Source organism: Lissotriton vulgaris, chromosome 4_2 (genome assembly GCF_964263255.1).
Source record: "Lissotriton vulgaris chromosome 4_2, aLisVul1.2, whole genome shotgun sequence".
Lineage (NCBI taxonomy): Eukaryota > Metazoa > Chordata > Amphibia > Caudata > Salamandridae > Lissotriton > Lissotriton vulgaris.
In genome coordinates, this window is record NC_141692.1 from 11,053,828 (window position 1) to 11,072,692 (window position 18,865).

The window sequence follows — 18,865 nt, forward strand, 5'->3', positions numbered from 1 at the left end:
GAATAGGATGAGGGGGTGTCGCAAAGTCTAGGTCTCCTGACATGGAATGTAAATGGGCTAGGCAATGAGAAAAAGAGAGAAACTATAAAGGATATAGTAAATAAAGTGGACATTGCCTGCTTGCAAGAGACCTGGACATGCGACGAAACCCCGATTAATGAAGGATACCTACAACTAAACCGCCCGGCCAAGAAAAAGAACTATGGTCGTCCGTCGGGTGGATTAATGACATTGGTTTCAACGAAAGTGCTCAGAGAAGTAAAACCGATAAAAATGAAATGTAAATGGGTTCTGACTAGCAGAATAGAATTATTGACAGTGGAAAAGAAGTATAAAATGCTGACTGTAATGAATGTATACATGCAGTGGGAGAATGGTGTAGAATATGAGAATGAGATGAAGCTGTTTAAAGAAGATGTAGATTCTGTTGTAGAAAGTTATGTATTGGACACCGTGATAATAATGGGGGATTTCAATCATAAACTTAACCCAAAAAAGGCAGATATTTGGAACAGAGAAATGTTAGAGGTGTTTGGAATAAACCCAGCAAGGTTCCCAGCAGGGGAGATATCAAAACAGGAATCAGATCTGGTATATTTCCTAGGAGGCAGGGGTTTCCAATGCTTGAATGGAAGAATGAAGAACGACTGCCTAGCAGGAAAAACCTTTAAAGTAGGCTCTCAGGACTGCCCAATTGACTATATGTTTTTACATGCCTGGAACTTCCCCCAAGTACGGGAATTTAGGTTGGAACAAAAAGAGATTAGTGATCACAACCTTCTATATCTAACAATACAAGGGGGAAGAAGTTTACCCAGAGATAAAGTGATCCCCCAGGAGGTGGAGTACCCTAGACGTGTGACGACACGACTCACGGAGGAATATCTGGCAAAACTGTTAGCTATGCAAATTAAAATAAAGCCGGAAAATCTAGAGAATAAAACCTTGAACTGGTTCATAGGAAAACTAGAGGAAGTTGTCTGTTGTTTAAGAATAGAACTGAAAAGGGTCAAAAATACTAGTGGAAAACCACCCAGTAGAGTAAAATGGTTTTCAGTGGAGTGTCAATCCAAAAAACGTGAGATCCGGGCAGCACAAAGAAAACAAAAAAAGAACTTCAGCCAGGAGAGACAGGACCAGGTAATCCGTTTAAAAAGAGAGTATAAAAAAATGGTAAATGACGCTAAAAGGACATTTAAAGAGAAATGCTGGTCAAACCTGCTGGAAGACATTGAGGAAAAAAACCTAAGACAATTTTGGAAATTGGTAAAGGCAGCCCTTAGCCCTCCTGATGGGGAACTAAAATGTGTAGTTAGTGAGGCCGCATGGGAAAAGTATATTAGGGAATTGTATGGGACGAGAGCCCCTATAACCCAGGTAGTGACACATAAATGGCAGGAAATATCAGCAGACCTTAAAGCTAAATTTAACGTAAAACAAGTAGAAGATACAATAAGAGAGCTGAAATTATCCCGAGCAGCAGGTCCGGGCAATCTCCCAGCAATAATTCTAAAGTCAGACATAAATTGGTGGGCAAGATTCTTTGCACAGATGTTTAGTATAATACTAACAGAAGGCAAAAAGCCATCTAACTGGAAGGGTGCAATAATTAGGCCCATCCATAAGAAAGGTAGCATGGAGGCACCACAAAACTACCGCCTGATTAACCTCCTTGATATAGGAGAGAAAGTTTTCTCTAAAATTGTACTGAATCAACTCAACATATGGGTAAAAGAGCTCCAGATTGTCCCTATAGAGCAAGGAGGATTCAGGGAAGGACACTCAACTATAGACCATGGGTTTGCACTGTGGGTGATGGCGAAGAAGTCAACGGAACAAAATGGCAAGTTGTGCTGTTGTTTCGTTGACTTCCGAGCAGGATTTGACTCAGTTGATCGTGCATGCCTATGGGAAATACTACTTAAAGTAAATATCCCGAGTGACCTTCTGTTAATAATAAAGAAACTACACAATGAGAACTGGGCGCAAGTCATCTAGGATACGGAGGGCTCTTTATCACAAAAAATACCCATCAGCAACGGCCTAAGACAGGGGTGTGTGTTAGCGCCGCAGTTATTCTCTATATTCCTGTCAGACCTCCCGGCCCATCTAGAGGTCGAGGGTAGTGCAAGTCCCAGAATGAACGGAAACAAGGTGCCCTGCCTATTATATGCAGACGATTTGGTTATAGTAGATCAGACAGAAATAGGCCTCCAGCGTAAGCTTAATGCCTTCAACACATACTGTGTTAATAAATTTCTAATTGTCAACCTGGATAAAACTAAAGTCCTTTGCTTTGGGAAAAAATTAACCAGATTCAATTGGTACCTAGGTGAGCTTAAACTGGAGACGGTGAATGAGTATCGTTACCTAGGTATATGGTTTGACAAAAGACTAAATTGGGATATGCATTGGGATACACAAAAAGCCAAAGCACACACATCGATATGCGGCCTAAAAATGTTTAATAGGGATTACGGAGAGATGTCGCACAGACCAATGCTAAGGGCCTTTGAGGCAATGATACCCTCCCAAGTTCTGTATGGGGCAGAAATTCTTTATTTGAGCGGTAAAGGAGCCTGGGACTTGGTAGAGGGAAAATGCCTCAAAGGACTCCTCTCTCTCCCACAATCTGCTATGGTGCAAGCCATAAGAAGGGAAATAGGCACAAAGCCCTGGGAGACACTAACTCAAATGGCAATACTCAGACTTTGGAAACGACTGGAAGACCCTGAGGGACAAAAAGTAGCACAATGGTGCAAGAAGGAAATCCTATCGAGTAATCTAAAATGGGCAAAAATGTGTAGGGAAAGAGTTACGCAAATTTGTAAAAAATTAAAGGTAGAGGTAAACCAGGAAACACATCAACTCCTTTGTACTAGGAGTGAGTTGAAATTAAAGGGGAAGGAAATATCGAGATTGACCGATATGGAATATTTAGCGAAAAAGAAATCAATAACACATATGATGGGCGTTTGGCTAAATGAAAACTGGTTCCCCTACCGAGACATCCTTCCCAACCGCGGCCTTAGGCAGGAGATCTTAAGGCTGAGGGTTGGTTTAAACCCATTGTTAACAAATAAAGATCTGAAAAATAAATTGTTAGATAAAAATGGATGTTGTAAGTGTAATGTGGGGTGCAAAGGAGACCTGGTACACATCCTTCTTGATTGCCTGTTTTTACTGGAATAGCGGAAACTGTGGTTACGACCCGTGTTCCTAAAATATGCTATAAGCTCTAGAGCGCAGGCAGCTAACTTATTAACTGAAATACCCACTATCGATATTGCGATTGCTCTTGGGAAATACATAAAAGCAGCATTGAGTGATCTAAGAAACCGGGAATAACATGTATATTCTAAAGCATTTTAAATTAATGAAATTAGTCTAGTAGAAGGAAGTAGAATGGGTTTTATTCATAAATGCAGAATGCTAACTTAAATGCAATTTTATGGGTGTCGACAAAGGAAGAAGCGTGTGTAAGAGTTTTAACTTATATCTGACGGATTTTATTGTTATGATGTTTTAAATGTTTTGATGTGATCGTTTTAACTTTTTGATACTCTCTTGCACCTGTTTAAATGACTAAGGTCATAATAAACATACCTTTTGACTTGACTTGACTTGACACTGCCCCCATATCCACCTCCACCACCACCACCACCACATCCACCAACCTATCCACCACATCCACAACCACCACCACATCCACCACCACATCCACCACCACCACATCCACCACCACATCTACCACTACATCCAGTACCAGCACCACATCCACCACCATCTCATCTACTACCACCAAATTATCACATCCACCACACCCACCACCACATCCACCCCACACCCACCACCACATCCACCATCACCACATCCACCACATCCACCACCACCACATCCACACCACATCCACCAACACCTCATCCACCATCACCACATCCATTACCACATCTACCACCACAATCACCACCACCACATCCACCACATCCAGAACCACCACATCCACCACCACCAAAACATCCCCACATCCACTACTACATCCACCACCACATCCACCACATCCACCACCGCCACCACCACATCCACCACCACCTCATCCACCACATCCACCACCACCACACCCACATCCACCACATCCACCACCACCACATCCACCACATGAACATCCACCACCACATCAATTACCAACACATCCACCACCACCACATCCACTACCACCTCATCCACCACCACCACATCCACCACCACAACCTCCACCACATCCACCACACCACATCCATCACATCGACCCTCACATCTGCCACCACCACCCCATCCACCACATCCACCACACCCACCACCTCCACCACATCCACTGCCACATCTACCACCACTCCCACCACATCCACCAGCACCTCATCCACCCCCACCAAATGCACCACCACCACATCCACCCCACCACCACCACCACATCCACCACCACATCCACCACTTCCACATCCACCACCACAACATCTACCACCACCACATCTACCACATCCACATCCATTACCACCACCACCACATCCACCACCACCACATCCACCACCACCACCACCTCCACATCCACCACCACCACATCCATCTCCACCACATCTACCACCACCACCACAACCACCACCACCATGTGTGTGTGTGGCTCTGTGTGTGTGTGTGGCTCTATGTGTGTGGCTTTGTTTGTGTTTGTGTGTGGCTCTCTGTGTGAGTGTGGCTCTGTATGTGTGTGTATGTGGCTCTGTGTGTGTGGGGGGCTCTGTGTGTATGTGTGGCTCTCTCTGTGTGGGTGCAAATGCAATAGGTCTCGCATTTGCGAGAGATTAAGCTATTGGCATTGTAAATGACAATGCCATTTATTTATCGGTTTTCAAAACCAACACATAAATAAGGTGAGACCGTTGCATTGTAAATGCTTGTTTCTTTTATGTTAGGCACTCCATGAGCGTGTTTGTTTTTGAGCTGTCTCATGTACGTCTCTGTCACTCTTGTGGTTCTCACCAAACCCCCTTATTTTGTGGTTGACATGTATAGCCACGATTAAGGCGTTTAGTGATTTTTTTTGTTTCTTTTTTTTAAACATCAGCCACGCTGTGCAGCATGAGTGTGTCTAAAATAAGCATGGGCGAATTTTGCGAATCTGGCGTTCGCGAATTTTGCGAATTTGCGAACTCGCAATCCGCAAAATCCGCGAATTCTTGCGAATTTGCGGATTTTTTTTTTGTGTTCGCAAGGATTTCTGCCAGTTCGCAAGGATTTCTGACAGTTCGCGAGGGGGTTCATCATCAAAGGTTCCCAGCACCCTCTGTTTCACCCCTGCCACCCTCTGTTTCACCCATGCCACCCTCTGGTACATCAATGCCACCCTCTGGTTCATCATCACTGTAGATTATGGCGGGAAAAAGCAAGCACACCTGCCTGCTTCAACTGACATGAATTAATTTGGGGTTGATTTATTAATGTGTCACTGTTTTAAAATTCCAGTCTGGCACCTGCTTCCTTATCTGTAATTTGCTTTCTGTTGCAGTGCAATTTTTTTTCCAGGACCTTTGTGGCCTACTTTTAGCTATTCTATGAGCCTGCTGTGAGGGTCAGAGCAGGGTTATACAATTGTTGCAACTAGCAACTGAACTCTGGAGGGGCCCTTGTCAGGAAGCACTACAGGGAACGGTTACTAATGATGAGTTTGAACTTTTGAACCTGCTTTCACTTTTGCAAAACTCGTTTTTCTGCAGAACAGCATTACAGCAACTGTAATGCCCCACCAAGCTTATATGAGAAAGTTGATTTCTAATCCAAAAGTTATCCAAAGAAAATCAAAAGGCCTCAAATCCAAAAAAGTGCAGGCAAATGTCAACCTGAGGAGTTATTCTGATTCAAATCATCATTTTCAGTAGGTCTATGCTGCTTGCTAGTAGATTTCTTGTGCAGAATTGCAATTTTTGTAATTTCGCTAGTGCGAGATTGTTGCTGCCCGCCGCACCTACATGTTCGCAATTGCGAACTTACACCGCAAAGAAAAAAAAATCCGCTGCGTGTGAATTTGCAGATTTTCGGTAAATTCGCAACCCGCGAACGCTCGCAAATTTACCGAAAATCTGCAAATTCACACGCAGCGAGCGTAACGGATTTTCCGCCTATGCTTAGTCTAAAAACCACTGGCAAAGCAAATGGGTAACAGAGGCTAGACTCTTTGGCTTTGCCAATGTATGTTCCGTCCGCAGGATGAAGACCTGGAATCTTTCTTCTGCTGGCTAAGCACATCAGTAAGAAAAACAAGCAATGGCATTGCCAATAGGTCTCGCTTTTTGGACCTTATAAGTATTTAGTCATGCAGTACAATATCCTTTGTGCTAAAATAATGAATATCATATATATTGTATGTTTCATCTGCTTTCCTACAGATTATTAGTGATGGATAGCACATATATTGTATGTTTCATCTGCTTTCCTACAGTTTATTAGTGATGGATAGCAGATATACCGTATGTTTAATCTCCTTTCTTACAGTTTATTAGTGAAGATAGCACATATATTGTATGTTTCATCTGCTTTCCTAAAGTTTATTAGTGATGGATGGCACATATACTGTATGTTTCATCTGCTTTCCTACAGTTTATTAGTGATGGATAGCACATATATTGTATGTTTCATCTGTTTTTCCTTCCTTCTTTGGTCCTCAGCCTGAAATACATATGTGACTGACATACTAAGCACCCCATCATGTGCACAACTGATTGTGTTTACTACTGTCATCAAGCACTGGTTACACAAGTGAAGAGAGTCCGAGCCTGCAGATGCACAGAAGAGACCTTATCCACACATGCACCAAAGAGTGTCATATTTACACACTACGTGCACCAACATAGCACAGCACGGATACCACAGACTACATTATCACCCACCAGGAAGGAGAAGTGAAAGTCCAGCATCACCAAAAAAATGTATCAATCACCCTTGGGGGAGGGGCGGACAGCAGGACGAAGGTGAGAACCAAAACTGAAGGAGAAAGGAATGCAGTGTGACCAGAAACGACTCTAAAGCTTACACTGGTGGCAGCTAATATTGTACTTTTACCTTCAGCATGATGCAACTAAAATATGTTGGGTGGACTGGATGGACAGCATTTTGACAATTGAGCAAGAAATGCCCCCCAAGAGAGAAACGGTTAGAATACAGGTGAAGTATACTTCTTTTTAAACGTCCCTTGAAAAGAGGGAAAGGAACTTTTACATTGTCGTTTGTATTCTCCCTCAAATTGTGAAAAAGAAAAGCCTCAAAGTTGTGAAAAATGGCAGAAAACCCCCTGCAATTAATCTGCTAGCACTGTGGTATGGAGTTGTAAACATTTTTGGGGCATATTTACAAGGGAATAGCGAAGCATGGTGTTAGGCAAAACTTGCTAACGCCGCGCTCTGCCATTCTGAAAACACAGGGATGCACCATATATAAAATGATACAGCGCATCCCTGCATTTTCCCTAGCACTGGCGCTAAACTTAGCTACCTAGCACCATTGCAAGTTCCCTTTCACAACAGTCCAAAGGTGTCTGCGTTGAGGGAATAATTGTCCCTTCTGCACAAAAACAATCACTAATGGTGATTTGTACCTCCTATGTGTGCTGCATAGAAGTTGCAAATCATCATTTTTTATTTATTTGATTGTCTATATGCAGGAAGGGACACCTTCCTGTACTTAAACAATCATCCATGGCCTTAGGCTGTTTTTATTTTTAATGCACAGTGCAGCACACATAAAAAGAGCAAAAACGAGAGAAATTAATAATTTCTCCCCATTTTGCCATGGAAAGACCAGATCTTCTGAGGTCTTATTTTTGGCACTGCCTCCTAGTTACTCCATCCTTGTAAATAGGGGGCAGCGTAAAAAAACAATAGGTGTTTTGGTGGAATGCCCACCGCAACACTCATAACCCACCCCTTTCACACTAAGTATAGCGTGAAACGGGCCTTATTTACAAGGCAGTGTTAAGCTACGACACAGGTCACACAGCTAGGACTCATTTCCCTGTAGATGATGATGATTTGATCAATATGATAAAGATCGAAGGTGTAGACCATCAGAAGGCAGGGTGACAACAGGCAAACAGTTCTACTGGGGCTTACTACTGCTCTAAGGACGGTTATGTGACGAAATACGAGGCACCTCCCGTCCAACCCATATTAGGACTCCTGAATGCCATGTGCAGGACATTGGACTCCATTGCTTCCGCACTGTCTGCTCAGGCACTGTAGATGGATGAGCAAACTCACGTGCTCAGGGAGACTCGGGGGACAGTGAAAGCAATGGGAAGAATCAATTGAAGAATAGGAAGCAGTGAAGAAGAAGCTCGCAAACCCATCGAGCTGGTAGGCACATAGATTTGCGCCTCCATATTCGATAAGTTACCTTCAGCAGTCAGGGGCCTCACACCTAGAAGCAAATGCAGCAGGGGGGAAATAGAGGCTCACACCTTGTTCGCACTTCACACATACTTAAGAGAGGCAGCTTTTCACTTTGTTAATGCTCTGCTTAGGAGATAGGCATGCACTGTAAGAACGTCAGATGTTTTGATCTTTTCCAGTATTTACACAAAATAAATAGCATTTATATAGCGCTTACCTGAGGAGGCATAATCATTCAAATATCACTATTTTTTCTTTTAAAGCACTATGGCTAGAGGAAGCTTTACGCTGACAAGAGGCAACATTGGTTTGTACGAAGTGTACAAAAGAGTGAATCTTCTTCCTAAATCAGAAGGGTTTGGAAGTACACTCAAAATGTGTTCAAATGTACTCATGATAGACCTGCTAAACATATTAGTTTACGATTAAGCCTGGGCAAAGCACTACGCTACGCACACTTAGTTTGCGAAGTTTACATTATTTTGTACTATGCGAATTGCACGTAGCACAGTGCAAACAGGCGTAGCATAGCGTTGTGCAGCGATCATTTTTTGCTTGCTCCCGGTCCTCAACGTCAAATTGGCAACCGCAAGCAAGCTAAAAACCATCCCGGCGGGACTTTTTCCTCGTTCGCGATCAGAAACATCAAGTTGCCAATCGTGAGAGTGAAAAATAAACCTCCTGGTGAGCTTCTCGATGCGGAGAGGTCAGGTTTCTCATTGTGAGTGGTTGCGTATGCTTGCGACCACTCACGATGAAAAATTACCAGTCCGCGTTGAGAGAGCTGTCGCTTGAGTAGAAATCTACTCAAGAGGCAGAAAACGACCGCTTTCACTGTGCAAGATGCAGTTTGCACTGATTGTACAGTGCGGACAAGCATCTGGCACTGTGCCATCAGTGCGAACAGCATCTTGCACAGTGCACTACGTAGTTTGTGAAACTATGCGTAGCTCGCGTAGTGCAAAGTGCACATCGTGTAGCTACGCGTAGCGCTACTTCGCAAACTACGCCCAGGTTTACTTACGATCTGATGTTACTTCTTGTGGTGCCACTTCCTATGATGTCATGCGCTGTGATATCACACACCTCACGCCCTGTGATGTAATGTGTAAATGTAAATGTAGGTGTACTTATATAGCGCAACCTGTCACCCAAAGGGCATCCTGGTGCTTGCTTAGGGAACCCGTCCTGGTATTCCCCTGTGAGAGGCCCCGGCAGGGTGTCCACAGGGTGAAAGCCAGGCATCCCGCCACGAGGGGCCGTAGTGGAGATTAAGCAAGCTATTGCCCAGAGTTGCAGAGTGAGACCCCAAGAGTCGAGTAGGCACCGGAGCGAGAATTGTCGAGACCATGGAATTTTATGAGCCCGAGACCCGCTGAGGAAAGGAATCGAACCCTGGTCCACGGTCGATCTCAGCTTCCGGCCGCCTCTAACCACTGAGCCACACTTCTCCACAGTGATACACTTGCATACTGATTAAGTAGGTTAGTCCCCCCCACTTCTTTTTTTTGGGCTTGTGCCATGGTGAGGTCCCACTAATAGTAATATAATTTATTGAAGATTGTAAGTCCCAGTTCCCAAAGAAGGAGCAAGCTGTGCTAGTGAATACACAGAGGCCTATGCTCTACTAAAAACTGATGATTATAGGCATATTTGTAATCAGTTCGCCAGGTTCAGCGAAAGGGTCACCATTCAGGACCCACAAACCAAACAAGCAGTTGCAATACAATAGGTCTCACATTTACGCGAGTTTAAGCTATTAGCATTGTAAATGACAATGCGTTTTATTTATGTTTCAAAACCAAAACATAAATAAAAGCAATTGCCATTTACAATGTCAATAGCTCAAACTTGCGTAAATGCGAGACCTGTTGCATTGTAAATGCAGTGTTTGCAGTGCTGTGGCTGGATGTGGTGTAATAATTGCAAAGTAAGGAGAGAAAGGAGAAAAGGAAGAAACTACAGGAAGAAAGAGTGTAGGAAAGAGTAACGAAAGAAAGAAAAGTCGCACATAGAAAAAATATAATATTAAACGTTAAAGCGTGACGTCATGGTGCTTTAAAACAAGCATTTGCAATGCAATAGGACTCGCATTTATGCAGGACCTATTGCATTTTAAACGGGAGTGTGGGCGAGAAGGCACAGACTGCAGGAGGGAGAGGCATGGGAAGAAAATAGTGCTCACAGTATAAATAAAACTTACTGTTCATAAGAAGGAAAAGGGACCAGGAACCATGGATGGATACAAATGATGAGATGCCCGTTAACAAGGGGGGACTAACAAGCCTAAAACCAATCGTAAGGCAGCATTTAGAAACTAAGCCAATGAAAAAGATGGGCGGAGAGTAGGGGGAGCTTGCACAGAGCTTCCACTCCATACTGAATACTTGATGCCTCGCAAAGCGAGCAGTGCATGTGTACTGCGGCTATAGGCTCAATCTAAAAAGGGTTGATCAGGAAATCCCTGTATCCATCAAGATGCAGTCAAAAAACATGAAAAGAAAGTGGAAAAAAGGGCCAGGCAGATTGTCTCATAAGAGGAAACCAAGGCTTTGAGATTTCATGAATTATCATCTCAAACTGGACATGTTTTCCCGAATTCCACTCTGTAATCTCCAAATAACCAAACCACTGAAATAGCATTTTGTTCCCAGACCTCAGTAGGAAAGAAGGGAATTGCTCCCGGATCCCCACCCAATAGTCGTCAGCCATCTGGGCCAGGACATCAAACTCTCATGCCCTCCACCTGCTTTGGTCTTTTATGTGAGAAGAAGTGCAAATTGCATACACACATACATCGATGTTCAACAGGGCAAATAATGACTCTGTGAAATAGTCCTAAGCTTGATAAACCTGAAGGAGAAGTGTCCACTGATTTAATAATCCAGTGAAATTCCAGGAGTTAGGAGTCAACAAGGTCTGCTTGCACAAATGCACCGGATACACAACAATTCTTCTGGATGAGCCCAGACAGGCACAGGTATGTGAGCCTCCGATGACTATCATGTCAGGGCCTTCAGTATCAAATCCAGGAGAAGTAAGGCACCAACATATTAAGGAAGGGACATCAAAGTTCCCCTTGTTTCAAGCTAATGAAGGAGACAATAGGAGGTCGTGGCTAGAACAATGGAGGAAACGCAGGAGAGCCATCAGCACTGGACTATGGTAGGTGAGGCACAAGCGCATCCCTTTGCTACTCTCACAAAGATTTCAGACTATAGTTTAAAGCCAACACATTCCCAGTCTGTCTCCTCACAGCATCTAAATTGTGGAGACCCCAGAGGCTTGATAGGGGGTGATGGTGGTGTCATGTGCCATGAGAGTACTCTTACTACCCCTGGCTGCGTCTCCTCCTCTTCCTCTTCTTCACTTTTAGCAAACCACTGGAGACTACTGACTGCAGTTACCAGTGGAGGTGCTCTTCACAGCACTAGGGATGCACAGTGGTCATTGCGCCCTCACCCATGACCCAGGAATTGGCTCATCATCCTCTGGGGTCACAAACATTGTTGTCTAACAAACTCCCTGGTACGTGTCAAATGGAGGGCATGTGCCAGGGTATCACTAGTCTTTACTCCAATGTAACATTCAAGGGGGAACCAAGATACACCAAATTAGCCTACAATTGTCAATGCCTTACTAGGTCTGTCTCAATTAGCTTCAAATGACTTGCTTAGGATAAGCTTTTGCCCATGGGTGGACAAGCAGGGCAGGGAGCAGACGTTAACGCTATGGAATAGCAAAGCAATATTACACCATTTCCTTATGCATGCCAAAATCCTCGCCTCTTGGGTCGTTTTAGTTGAGAAGCAAATGGCTGAGCCTTACCCACTTGTGTTTGTGGCGGGCCCAGAAATGCATCAAAACACAGGAAGCAGAGCCAGGATAGGTCAGCAGCCTCTTTTAAACAGAACACACAGCCCAGCATAACCCCTTCCATACTTAGTTGATCCTATGGAAACTGAGGTTTCATATCCCACCTAACCTGGCAGTAGGAGAGGATGCCCTTTATTTACCCCATTTGCCCTTTTAACCTCATTTGCCTGATAATCCTATACTGCCGTTAATGATATCCCTCAGCAACCCCACGCTGGACGGGATCTCATTGCTGGGCACCCGATCAGACATCTATGGGGAATACAGAGATCCCAACATTTAGTGCCTGCTACAATGCAAGTATTAAGTTGGAACATAGCAGTTTTAAGTGAGAACATGGAAGACAAAGATTGGATTGAGTACATAAAGTCAAAGGTTATATGCTGCCTGCAAGAAACGTAGGCCGTGGAAACCATAGACCTACAGGGGTTTGTGTCTTATAATATGCCCACTATAATACAGCCAAGGGGAGGGGCAGAGGGAGGCTTTCGCATCTGGGCTAAGCATCCGGAACACTTAATGCCAAATGATCATTTTCCTATACAGGCAAAAACATCCAACATCTGAGGTTTGACCGAGTCAAGGGAATGATATATCACCATCTACCCCCCACCCGTCATATAGAAAAACTTAAACCTCAATACTGTTGAATGCATAAGGGACATTACTCCTTTCCCTAAGGCATGACAGATTAGCTAGACATCATCCCCTAAATAATCAGGAAAGAATAATCATTCTATGTGGGGACATGAATACTAGACTTCACACAGCTCTGCAGGACCAAGAAGCAAAGTCTGAGGCTTATGCCTTGGGGCTCCCTCCCCATACTTTGGGGAAAGAATGCAACTCATCAAAAAAGGCTGACCAAGTAGCTATGACTATCTTATATACTGGTTTAAGACCAGGGAATGGTCGCACCACCTTGGACTTCCCCCCAAAAGCAACCTATAGGATTGGGAAGTGTGCGAGCATAACTGATTGATTTATGATTAATCTCGCGGCACGGTATTGGGTAATTGACATGAGAGTTGAAGAAATAATAGAAAGCGACAGTGATCAATTCCTCCTGGTGCTTGATGTTGATGATTCTTATTTTGCAAACTGGCACCAGGTAGAGCAGGTGTACCTATCCAAGCTGAGTTTAAATGGGACAGGGAAAAAGTTGACAGTGGTCCTATTGAATACATTAGACATTTCTGCCAACATGGAGTGGAATGCACTCTTGACAACATTAAGTAAGAAGGACAAGGATGGCGGTTCTGGGACAGTCGAATCCTTTAAATCACTTCTCATAGTCAACAAGCAAGTTATATCTGAGCATAAAGGCAGTAGGGGCAGGATAGTGCAAGACAGTTATTATCACTGGGACAACAGTGAATGGGCTGAAAAAAGTGCTTCTGCCTTAAGAAACAGAAGAAAGACTCCATGGGGTGAGGAACAAATCATGGAAAGTCCTGCAGCACGCAATCTACACAAAAGATGTCAACAAACATGGGAGACTGTAGGATGGGGCTGCCGTTAGCGGCCTGTGTGGCGGAAGCCAGCGATTGGCCTTCACGATGGGTGGATCATTTCTCCTTGTTATATGAAGGGCCTAAGGAAGATGATTTGGCAATGGGAAAAATTAATTTACAGCTCCTTGCACAGAAGCAAATTGAAAGTGTGGTTCCTCATTGTAAATATTTTACCAACAAGGCTGTATTTAGTATATCAGAAATATCCCAGGTTATTCAACATCAAAAACTGGGAGATGCTCCAGGCCCTGATCAGGTGCCCACAAATATTTTCAAAATGAGCCAGGATCTGTGATTGGGCCCCATGACAGCTGCTTTTACTGCTATTTTATTGGAACATGTGGTTCTTGACTCATGGAAAACATCCATAATAGTCTTTATTCATAAAAAAAGGGCCCAGAGAGAACCCCTTGAATTACCGCCCAATCTCATTATTGAACAGTGCAGAAAAAAGTTTTGACTTGCCTGGAAACATGAATGGAGACCAAGGGTTTAATTTCTTACCTGCACGATTGATCAAGTTTTGCGCTTGAATTTGATCTGCTTGAAGAATGGTACTGTAAGGAAAACACCGCTCTTTCAGTTTTTTGTAGACCTAACAACCGCTTTTGACAGCGTGGACTGGACCACACTCTGGCAGATGTTAGAAGACGACGCTGTCCCCAAGTACTTATTAGGTCTGTTCATAAGCCTCCCTACTGGAAACACAGCGGCCTTAAATATGGCCCTTAAGATGAGTTCACAAATACATTTGGAATACACTCAGGGGTCAGGCAGGGGTGCCTACTGGCCCCAGCCCTTTTTAACATTTATATCAACAACATAGGGAAGTCACATATGGATCTTCCACAGGATTTATCAAAATTGGGAAGTGATCAAACACAGATCTTTATGTTTGCGGATGATGCAGTTATTTTAGCACGCACCGAACTTTCAATACATCACCTATTAGAAGGCTTTGAACTTTTTTGTAAATCCAGAAAAGTAACAATAAATGTTCAGAAAACTAAATTTATGTTAATTAACTCAAAGGCCAAATAAAAAATAAAGTCAACTTTCAGGATCTATGGCAACCAAGTAGAAGAGCTGAGAACCTTTGACTATCTGGGCATCCGGACTGATGGCAAGTTACTCTGGGGCGGTCAAGTAGTTATCTCAAAAATGGTCCTATCCCAACAATCTGGGGCTGTAAGAAAATGTGTTGGTAGGTGCAATAATCGTTTGATAAAACCATCCTTAACAGCTTATGAAACTAAAGCAATAGCCGCAAGCACCTATGGGGCCGACGTCTGGGGTCATGCTAATGCAAAACCCATAAAAATAGTGGAAACCATTTTTTTCAGGCACCTCATGCACTTAGGCCCAGGGCCTCCACTGAAAGCACTTAAAGCTGAACTTGGAACAAGGTCTGTTGCAGATTGTGTTGCTTTTCGCCTGCTAAGCTACTGGACTTCTTTGGTCAACACCAGATCTTTTCGAGTACCAAAAGTGCCTGCAGGATTTCTGAAGTGTGACGAATAGTAAAAAACTTCCAAAAATATGGACCCGCCTTTTGTAGATCTGAAAGGGTTGCACAGCCTTATGCACTAGTGTTTAAATTTCATCCACTTAAACCACAGTAATAAAGTCTTAATTCTTGTTAATCATACTTTTATTCACAGTTGCTCCATCACGTCAAAGACTCGGAATTCCTCAATCTCATGCGTGTTGCTTATTCCAAAATTGCCTATCCAGGCCTTTCTAGAACAGTTAAACAGATTTCTGAGTTCTTCTATTTACAATCTCTCCACCCAATGCATTTCGGTTTATTTAAAACCTTCTTCAGGAGTATCTGTAGTATATAAACGATATATATGTGTCCGTCAGCCACAAGATCATAATAATAACATCCAATCACTGATTTAATCTTATAACAACAACATAGAAATAATAACTCCTTGTCTTCGCAGAATTTATCTCCCCCTTGTTTTTTAAATATTGTACGGGGCAATATAAGGATGCTCTCTTACTTTGTTATAGAACCGACCACCCGGAGATCTACCAGGCTTTAGCTTCATATATATACATCCCCCGGAAAAGAAGACATTCGGCCACAACCCAGGAAATAGAGAGCATTACTTCCGAAAATTGTGAGCAAGGAGTATTGGCAGTTTTTGCAATAAGAGTCAGACACTGGATCACCTATAATTCTTAAATGTTATAAATTGCTGCTATTGATTCAATTTGCTTTTGCATATTGTCAGATGGAAATGGTTCTTGGTAACCGAAAGTATTACTTTATTAATTGTGCAGCTACATTAGCTACATCAATTACTTTTATCCTGCACAGTTGCATTTTTGTGTAATTCAGGGTGATATCATTTTAAGCGTGCCATGCAGCTTTTATACTCATTCTTGAAGTATGTATTATTAGGCTATTTTGGCTAATCAACATGCGCTCTGCACAAAGCACTTTCATTGTGTCTGTTACAAGGTTTCATAAGCCCCTTTTAAGAAATTCCATCTTTTAGTAAGATTTGCATTTCAGCTCTCCTGTGCCTGGGGGTGTGCTTGAGGAAATGTTAACATTTGTTTGTACACATGTTTTTATTATATTGACTTTTTGTAAAGCGGAACCAAAACATCTGACAGATATGAAGAGCCCTGTGGCTAGGAAAGATGGTAGTCCTTTCTGATAGCCAGAGTGACAGGGATCTTGTGACAGCGACCTCTTCTGGTGAGTGTGGGGAGTGCATGCTTTACTGGGGTTTTCAAGGAGTAAGCTGGAGTATTGAAAGTGCACTGTTAAATAATGTTATAAAGACCATGTTTTGTCGGGGACTGATGTCATCACATCCTTTTCGCCCATGGAGACTCTTGTTGTCTGAGACTTGTTCCACGTGTAAACTAGATTTAAACAAGCGCTGAAATCACTGCATGAGCAGCGCTGGCACTGGACACTACAGCCCCTCCACTGACTGCCCTAAGGGCTGCCTGCACTGCACTTCTTAACCTATCCCTAAATGGACCCCCCGCGGCTGCACTCCTGGTTGATCCTCCTCCAGGAAAACTTTTCTCGACCTCCTCTATCAGGGCTGCCGTGGCCATGGCTCGCATATCATCATGTGTGAGGACTCTTCGCTCCTCTAGGAGTCTGACTATGATCTCTTTTTGTTTTTTCTTGAAGGCCTTCTCTGCTTCCTCGTACATCGGATGGTTGAAGCACCGCCCTCCGTTCTCTTCCACCATCCTGTCAATCATGCTGATCAGGTCCCTTCTCTGCTCCTCCTTTTCTCCTCCGGTGGCTTTGTTGTTAAAAACCAGGTACCGGCTCCCACAGGCAGCAAGTAATTCTTTAAGTTTACCCCCTGAGGTACTAACAAAAGCCTCTAATCCATCATCTAAGTCCTCTTTCCGGGTAAACAGCAGGATCATGTACTTCTCTGCCCCATTACCGAATAAATCTTGAATTCTTTTCACAGCTCTCTCTTCTTCCTTCAAAAATCTTCCCGGCTGCAGAACCAGAACTATGGCATGTGGCCCCGGGACACTGAGCACCGCACACCGAACAATCTCCTTAATAATTGTCATATTACTAAGGGTTATGTCCAAGAAACTGGGTGTGTCCACTACCGCGATGCGTCTCCCGTGGAAGTCGCCGCTCCCCCTCTGACATTCCCAGGTCACTGTCACTGGTGAGCGTCTGGTCCCAAATGCTTCTATCCCCAGGATGGTGTTCCCGGTGGCGCTTTTCCCGACTCTACTTCTACCCACCAGGATGAACGTCAGTTCCTCTCCACCGCTTCCTTCAGCACAGCCGGTAGCTCCTGTAAGTTAATAAATAAACATGAATTTCAAACCCAATCCTCTTCCAAACAATAGCACTATATACATAAACACATGAAATACACACAGGGTACTGTTTCTAGCCTCCTCTGAGAGGTTTAAACGTATTGTGAAGCATGTGACACATCTCACTCTGGTATGTGGCATGTGCCACCATTCATGTGACGTACCACAGCGTATAGTACATTATTAATAGTGCTAGCAGGGGATTTATAAAGTATAGTTTTCATTTGGGTAACAAATATATATATATAAATACATATGTATTACCTACTGGCGACCTAGTTTCCATAGGTAATCCACAACAGTCTATTTGGAATAACTTTGGCGCCGGTTGATGAATCCTCGTGAAATTCTCCAAGAGTATGGCCCGCTCTGCTCCGCTCCTTCCCTGATTCGTGGGGTGATTCGTGAAGCGGGCTGAGTAAAAAGGGGGGTCCCAAAACGTGTTTTCCCCATGCAATTTTCCAAAGGGCCCGTTAGACATGGCTACAACCCGAACTGCTTAACAGAATTACACCAAATTTGGCAAAAAGGTAGAGTTTGGTCCATAGATTGTGCTTTTTATGAAATGGTGTAAATCCGTTCAGTAGTTCCTGAGAAAATCAAAAGTAATCATAGATATAGTAATCATAGATAGTGGAGAAGTGTGGCTCAATGGTTAGAGCGGCAGACCCTGATGCAGAGGTCTGGTCCGGGACCAGGGTTCAATACCCGCCTTGGTGGGTCCTGGGCTCAATTTCCTCAAACCTGATAATTCTCGCCTCGGTGCCTATTCTAATCATGGGTCCCACTCTGCAACTCTGGGCAATAGCTTGCTTAATCTCCACAACGGCCCCAACAGCACTGGGATGCCTGGCTCCACCAGGAGTGGACATTTCACAGGGATAAAGCCAGGAAGGGTTCCTAAGTGATATACGGACAGCGCCGGGACACCTCGGGTGAGGTAGCTGTGCGCTTTACAAATGCCCTCATTTCATTTCATATAGATATATGCAAAGTTGTACCGTACGCGTACTGTCCGAGGCCTTTTCGCGTACCATTATGAGCATGAGCTGCATGCTAATTGGCTGTAAACTGTCTGTCAACACTCCAAACCAGGAAGTGTTGGCAGCCATCTTTTGCCTTGGTAGAACCGAGGCACAAGAAGACAGAAAAACAAATGCAAAAAACGCAAAAAGCAGGCACGATAGAAACACCCTGACCCCCTTGGCCTGCTTAGGGGGTCCCACAAAG

At 43.7% G+C, this 18,865-nt stretch overlaps 1 protein-coding gene across 1 annotated transcript in view; it reads right to left on the bottom strand.

Annotated features, from left to right (window-relative positions):
* Window positions 1-15,454: 15,454 nt before the first annotated feature.
* LOC147718123 (uncharacterized) overlaps window positions 15,455-18,865 on the bottom strand; it is a 163,544-nt gene continuing 160,133 nt past the window's right edge. Inside the window, exon 4 of the mRNA XM_086919246.1 lies at window positions 15,455-17,610. Coding sequence (XP_086775372.1) covers window positions 16,697-17,610 — 914 coding nt within the window. The 3' untranslated portion in view covers window positions 15,455-16,696. The remainder of the gene's footprint in view (window positions 17,611-18,865) is intronic.